Below are 7524 nucleotides of genomic sequence, written 5' to 3'. Positions count from 1 at the left end.
CTAAACACAGGTCACGTATTTGACATGGTCTAATATGTATTTGATTAATGTCAGCAGACTATGAAGGGCAGCATAGCCCACCTATGCCTGTCTCTCGTCAAACTTTCAATGCAACACTCTGGTCCAGGGTGCGCAGATCTGATGCATGACACGCAGCTGATCTTTCAAAATAATAGTTTGGGAAACATTTATTTAACAAAACAAAACAATCAAGCCATGATCATAAATTACGAAGGGACCGAGCACATAGAGGTAATACATTTGATCGCGCACTATCGACTACTTTTGTCTCACTACAATATGATCGCCCCAGACCTCTTTTCCCCAGACCTCTTCTTTGTGGTCTTTTTCCACAATGTGGGTTCACTTGATATTCGGTTAGCCTGCTAACACATTCAACGACGTTGCTTACATTTCCAAATTATACTGAATTTAAATTACCCAAAACCTTTCGGCTAACCCAACATGTACCTGTTACGTTCCAATCTCTTTAATATCGTCTACCATGTGAATGACAACGGTCGGTCACTTCCACCGTAAAACACCTCCCAATCCAATCAGGTGTCTTTTTTTGAAAACAATGCCCATATTTGGTGTGAGCAGGTGAACGCGAAGGCGGAGGATGAGGCACGGTTGGGGAGAAAAGGAGGTATATAGTCTCCTGCTGAAATGTGGATGCTACTCTTCATTGAAGACATCATTCCCGGATTCTTGAAGAGAAAGCATCCTAACTGACAGGTAAGCAAACGCCACTATCCCGACGTTTGAGAAAGCCAATCTGAAATGTCGAGTTGTATCGCTAAATGTGTTCTAGCTATGGATAAATCACTTGATTTGAAATACAGCTTTGCTGGGATTTGTCTGTGAATACGTGTTTGAGCTGTTGGGATCGGAGCCATATATTGAGAAAATAAGTGACTGATTGGAATTCTTTGCCTTGTTACAAATGATTGTATTTGGTTCAATTCCACTATTTTTACAAGGTCTGCTAGTAGACTAGTTGTCTTTATTAAGTCACGGGTTAAACATTTTAACTAATTGTTATGAATTACAGCTGACTATGGTCCTATGTCTACACTTAATTTGTCTCATTTTATACTGTAGTAATTGGTGGTCTGTATTGATGATATACCCTGACCCAGAAAATGGTATGGCTTTGTTCTTGCTTTTTAGGCCTTGATTCATTAATCCTCATTTGTTTTTTTTCCAGAATGGCTGAAGATGATATTGCTGCACTGGTGGTTGACAATGGTTCAGGCATGTGCAAGGCTGGTTTTGCAGGGGATGATGCTCCCCGTGCTGTCTTCCCCTCCATTGTTGGAAGACCCAGACATCAGGTTGGAACCATACTGGGCTCTTGGATATCGGATTCACTTAATATAGGCCATACTTTTATACACAAACTATATGTGGACACTCCTTCAAATTAGTGTATGTGGCTGTTTCATCCACATGTTGTCAGTAGAAGGGCCTTACTGAAAAGCTCTGACTTTCAATGTGGCACTGTCCTAGAATGCCACCTTTCCAATTTGCTCAACATCAGTGCCTGACTTCACTAATGCTCTTGTGGCTGAATGGAAGCAATTCCCCACAGCATTGTTCAAACATCTAGTGGAAAGCCTTCTCAGAAGACTGGAGGCTATTATAGCAGCAAAGGAGGGGACCAACTCTATATTAATACCCATGATTTTGGAATTGAGATGTTTGAGCATGTGTCTACTTATACTAATGTTCTCTATCTCCTATATTTGACTTTGGATAGTTTGAAGAGGCGATACCGAACTCTTCCTTCTGGGGGGGCTCTTGAGCCAAGAGGTCCACTAAATGGACAAATATTGTCCAGAAATGGCCTCATTAAAAAGAAAGGGACACCCCTCCCCAAACCCACTAACAAAAGCATAATGTATTGGTTGCCTAAAACTAAAGATTGTGATTTCATGAGTTAAGAAATTGATTGCGCTGTGTATGTGAAACATACAGGCAACTCAAGCCAACATTTGATGAAAACAACTTCTGTAGTGTAACTTGAGTTTGTGTAGTGCAGGGACAAAGTGTAATGGTAATGTCTCTTTCCCCAGGGTGTGATGGTGGGCATGGGACAGAAGGACAGCTACGTGGGAGACGAGGCCCAGAGCAAGAGGGGCATCCTGACTCTGAAGTACCCCATCGAGCACGGCATTGTTACCAACTGGGACGACATGGAGAAGATCTGGCATCACACCTTCTACAATGAGCTGCGTGTGGCCCCCGAAGAGCATCCCGTCCTGCTCACAGAGGCCCCACTCAACCCCAAAGCCAACAGGGAGAAGATGACCCAGGTAAGTGGGGGCATTAGTGTTATTTTACAAATAAACACTGTGGCAGTAGTAAATAAACCCAGCCATTTTATTTACATGGACTCCTCATCCACTAGCAGAATGTAGAGCAGTTTCACATCAGGGTTACTCTGTTCACCTTGCCTGAGGGTAGGTATTGAGTAGTGGTGGGCCTCCCATTCTTAGCAGTATTTGTAGGTGTTTAAAACACCCTTTTTATAAAGAGTCTCTGTCCTAATTCCCACCTTCTATTCTTCCACCAGATCATGTTTGAGACCTTCAACAGCCCAGCCATGTATGTAGGTATCCAGGCTGTGCTTTCTTTGTACGCATCTGGTCGCACCACAGGAATCGTGATGGATTCCGGGGATGGCGTTAGCCACACGGTGCCCATCTACGAGGGCTACGCTCTTCCCCACGCCATCCTGCGTCTGGACCTGGCCGGACGCGACCTCACGGACTACCTGATGAAGATCCTGACTGAGCGTGGCTACAGCTTCACCACCACGGCCGAGAGGGAGATTGTGCGCGACATCAAGGAGAAGCTGGCCTATGTGGCGCTGGACTTTGAGCAGGAGATGAAGACCTCTGCCTCCAGTTCCTCTCTGGAGAAGAGCTACGAGCTGCCTGATGGACAGGTCATCACTATCGGCAACGAGCGCTTCCGGTGCCCTGAAACCATGTTCCAGCCGTCCTTCATTGGTGAGATGTTTCTCTGTGTCTTTAAAGAGGAACTTCAGCTGAAAATGTCTTTGTTAAAAGCCATTTGTCTCTGGTTGGCGACTATATAGTAATTCTAGTCCTGAAATCGTCACTTCTATCCACTACTAAAATGGAGGCTCTGAAAATGATGTTTCCTCTTGGTAGAGGTCACACAAGATGCACCCTCAGTTATGTATTGATATGACTATTCATAAACACCCAACTTTCTGGCCTTTTTTAAATGTATTTTTTATAAATCAGTGGACAAAGGTTCCATTTGGCCACTGGAGTCGCTCTTTAATACATGTACAAATGTTCTTGTCTCGACAATGTTACTCAGCTTAGTGACAGTCATTCACCACTATACAATCCTCTGGAGCTCTGAGGTTCTTGCCAGTTGCGTGTTCACTGACCTCATTAGAAGAGCCACACTAGTAGGCCTGTTAATATCTGTTCCTGGGGCTGCCATTGACATGTACATGCTTGCTTTTGTAGGCATGGAAAGCGCTGGAGTGCACGAGACCACCTACAACTCTATCATGAAGTGTGATGTGGACATCAGGAAAGACCTGTATGCCAACACTGTTCTCTCAGGTGGAACCACCATGTTCCCTGGCATCGCTGATCGAATGCAGAAGGAGATCAGTGGCTTGGCACCCCCTACTATGAAGATTAAGGTGGGCATTCACGTGTAATTCTGTGACTTTTAGCCCATGGGCATTCAGTGTGGCATCTCTCGACTAGCCCATTTTATTTTTTTCTCATGTGATCTTTTTGGCTTCCCAAATACTTTCATCAGACATCTAATTTATGACTTTTCTGTACTAGAACCACTTTAGATCTCCCTGTTTAACTAATGAATACGTTCAAATCACTTGTTGCCAGATCATCGCCCCTCCCGAGCGTAAATATTCTGTGTGGATTGGCGGTTCCATCCTGGCCTCTCTCTCCACCTTCCAACAGATGTGGATTTCCAAGCAGGAATACGAGGAATCCGGCCCGTCTATCGTCCACCGCAAATGTTTCTAAAGCCTTGACTCTTAACCTCGGTGTTACTCCTTTCAGGGAGTCTGTTATTTCAGATGGCTCTCCTGTCCAGAAGCCAACACCTTGCCCCTGTCCCCTAATTTGTGTGGCTCTAAAATGATCAGATGAGTAGCAGTGACTTCCACCTATCCTAACCGGTAGAGATAAAGCCATATTGTTTCAGTTCTACATGGTGTCCTGGGGAGGGAGTGACAGGGTGGTTTCTGGGTAGGCTCAGTGTTAGGGTTGTAACATTCTGCCTTGTGTTGTATTTGTTACTATTAGTCTTGTATGTAACATCTGCTACTGGGCCATTGAATAAACATTCACTGTAATGTGATACTCTGTGTATTCTATTTGCAACATTAAGTCTTGTAATGTGTTTGATTTTTATTTTATTTTTTAAAATTTACTGATAATTTCAGGGAATGATGTGATTTGTAAACACACTTAATGTATTTGTCATTGGCTGGAACCCACTGCAGGTTAAATCAAATGGTTTTCTCATTGTTAAATTCTCTTGGTGAACCTGATGTTTATGGCTTCATCTCTCAGATCTTTGGGATGTGCTGACCAGCTGACATCTTTTCATCTCAGTATAGATGAAGGCAAGGTGAAGCCACTTCTATAATGTCCACTGAAAGCCCACTGTCTTTGACAGGAGAACATGCTAATGAACGGAAGTTGCTGTTCTAATCACATCAGTGACGTGAACATAAGAGGACAGCTAATTTTATATCAGGGGGGACTTGTCATGAAAAGCTTTGCAGGTGTGTGTTCTACACCAGTGCTAAAACACCTGATGACAGTATTTAAATCTCAGACTGATGCAGGTGAGTTTACCTAAGAGCTCGCTAGACCCGAAGCCTGTTTTGGTATCGGTAATGCTGGTCAACTGGGTGAGACTTCATACGGCAGGCACATTTCACTCGTTGCCAGGTACACTGATTCTTTTCAGTATTTATCTAGACCTGGGGCTCCAGATGGGTGCCATTTAATATTCCTATCGAACAGTGCTAGGGTTAGTCCTGGAAGTTGCACCAGACTCCAGGCCTGCAGTTGGAGATCTCTGATTTACATGATATGTCCACTTGATGGCAGTGCCGTCTTGACATTGTCACATGCCCTACACTGGTAGGGGAGCAGGTGCTGCTTTTACATTCTGTCACATGACCTACACTGGTAGTGAAGACAGTGCTGCTGTCACATGCCCTACACTGGTAGTGAAGACAGTGCTGACTGAGCATGGGAGAACCTCAGTGGTTTAATTTAAACCCTTAGGGATCTTAGTCTTTTTTTTGGTGGCTGCATGTACCTAGAACTGATACTGTATAGCCCTCATATTCATATCTGGACTGGAAGCCAGTTCCACTGCTTAATTTTTATTGTTCCCCTCTAATCAGGTATTGATTTAGACCTGGGATACCAGGTGGGTGCCAATAATGATTAGGTAGAACAGAAAACCAGCAGTACTCCAGACCTCCAGAGTATGAGCTGTACTCCAGACCTCCAGTGTATGAGCAGTACTCCAGACCTCCAGTGTATGAGCAGTACTCCAGACCTCCAGTGTATGAGCAGTACTCCAGAGTATGCCCCTGCTGTATAAAGTCATAGCTTAAATCGGGTGTCCAACTCATTCCACGGAGGGTCGACCTAGACAACCAGGTGAGGGGAATTCCTTACTAATTAGTGACCTTAATTAATCAATCAAGTACAAGGGAGGAGCAAAATCCCACAGACATTCAGCCTTCTATGGAATGAGTTTGACACGCGTATGAAATCCATTTGGTCCACTGTAGTCTTTTGAAAGGGGTGGGAATTGAATGAACAACCAATCCATAGACAGTTTCACACCCAACTAGCTGTTTATTGTTTTCCATCCTTTTGAGGAAAATCCATGAGGCTTTGGCCCCTTGTGGGATATGAGATCATTGAGACAGTTTGGTGAGTTCATTGATCGATAACAACATTTTCTCTGAAAAGGAGGTAAAGGACGAATGAATTATCTATTGGATTTTACATTTCCATTACAGCTCCAATTATGTGCTTATGTCATTGAATATTTAATTTAAACTGATTTATTCCCCAAACAATGATAGAATCATCCATAAATATCACCCGTGAATTAATAAAACAAAGCAATGGACAAATGGCATATCTGCTCTCCAATGCATTACTCCTCCTGGATCTATGTAGGAATATTCTTGGTGACCAGTACCTCATTCATAGTTCCATGTACACTATACCTGCTGTCTAAAATGCTTTTAAAAGGGAATTCAGTATAACAATATCCCTTGGTATGTCAATCAACACAGAGATCAACTCAAGTGAAGAGTGTGTAATTTGGGGCAGACCACAGGCATGTTACATTCCTACAGTAATACATCTCATAACTGCTGATCAATTATGATTCATAGTAACTTTGCTGTCTGTCGAGTTTGCAGGTATAAAATGTACTTGTTACTGCTGTCTGATCCTAGATCAGTGTCTGAAAGCAGAATTAAGCTGGAGGTTGGGAAGGCCATGTTTATTTTATTTGCTGCCCTGAGTACCCCACTGTGTGAGTGCATCCGTGTGTGTGTTTGAGCATGTATACGTGTGAGTGTGTGTGTGTAACAGTATAACTTTAGACCGTCCCCTCTGCTAACTAGCTAGCCGTTTCACATCCGTTACACTCACCCCCCTTTTGACCTCCTCCTTTTCCGCACCAACCAGTGATCCGGGTCAACAGCATCAATGTAACAGTATAACTTTAGACCGTTCCCTCGCCCATACCCGGGCACGAACCAGGGACCCTCTGCACACATCAACAACAGTCACCCACGAAGCATCGTTACCCATCGCTCCATAAAACCTGCGGCCCTTGCAGAGCAAGGGGAACTACTACTTCAAGGTCTCAGAGCAAGTGACTGTCAGTCGAAACACTATTTGGCGCGCACCACCGCTAACTAAGCTAGCGTTTCACATCCGTTACATGTGTGCGTGCATGTGTATATGTGTGTAAGTGTGTGTGTGTGCGTGCATGTGTAAGTGTGTGTGTGTGGTACTATAACGTTGTATTGTTGACTTCTGGAATGCTCTAATGCACTGTGAGGTGTGTGACCAGAGTGCTGGCAGATGAAGGGCTCAATGAGCTAATGAGGACAGTGGCTTTCTTCTCTCCTTAACCCCCCTCTCTTCATCACGCTCTCCTGCTGAGTTACCCAACCACTGTGCTTGGAAGCCTGTGTGCATTACCAATTTAATCTTATATTCATTATTTGTCTTGCTCCCTTTCTCTCTCTCTCTCTCTTTATCTCTCTCTCTCTTTATCTCTCTCACTCTCAATTCAATTCACTTCAATTCTCTCTCTCAGGTAAATGACACCCCCCCCCCCCACCTATTCAAAACCCATTGGATGAGAAGGTCAGAAGGGATGGACCTCTGAACTCATCATCCAATGTTCTGACCTTCTCATCCAATGGGTTTTCAGAAGGAGGCG

The 7524-nt window shown here is 44.0% G+C and overlaps 1 protein-coding gene across 1 annotated transcript; it reads left to right on the top strand.

The window, feature by feature from the left end:
• Positions 1-326: 326 nt before the first annotated feature.
• Positions 327-4383, top strand: LOC116362204 (actin, non-muscle 6.2). The gene is made up of 6 exons (XM_031816522.1): positions 327-738; positions 1211-1337; positions 2079-2318; positions 2579-3017; positions 3513-3694; positions 3903-4383. The coding sequence occupies exons 2-6, from the start codon at positions 1212-1214 to the stop codon at positions 4044-4046; spliced, it is 1131 nt and encodes a 376-aa protein (XP_031672382.1). The 5' UTR covers positions 327-738; position 1211; the 3' UTR covers positions 4047-4383.
• The last annotated feature ends 3141 nt before the right edge of the window (positions 4384-7524 follow it).

The sequence above is a fragment of the Oncorhynchus kisutch genome, unplaced genomic scaffold (genome assembly GCF_002021735.2).
Source record: "Oncorhynchus kisutch isolate 150728-3 unplaced genomic scaffold, Okis_V2 scaffold812, whole genome shotgun sequence".
Classification (NCBI taxonomy): domain Eukaryota; kingdom Metazoa; phylum Chordata; class Actinopteri; order Salmoniformes; family Salmonidae; genus Oncorhynchus; species Oncorhynchus kisutch.
The sequence above is the reverse complement of the archived record's forward strand: the minus strand, read 5'-3'. Positions and strand labels throughout refer to the sequence as shown.

Bases quoted from the DNA above. Each gene is read 5' to 3' on its own strand.
- LOC116362204 (XM_031816522.1), top strand. From the start codon at position 1,212: ATGGCTGAAGATGATATTGCTGCACTGGTGGTTGACAATGGTTCAGGC. The intron at 1,338-2,078 runs GTTGGAACCATA...CTCTTTCCCCAG, and splicing joins TTGGAAGACCCAGACATCAG to GGTGTGATGGTGGGCATGGG. The intron at 3,695-3,902 runs GTGGGCATTCAC...ACTTGTTGCCAG, and splicing joins CCCCTACTATGAAGATTAAG to ATCATCGCCCCTCCCGAGCG.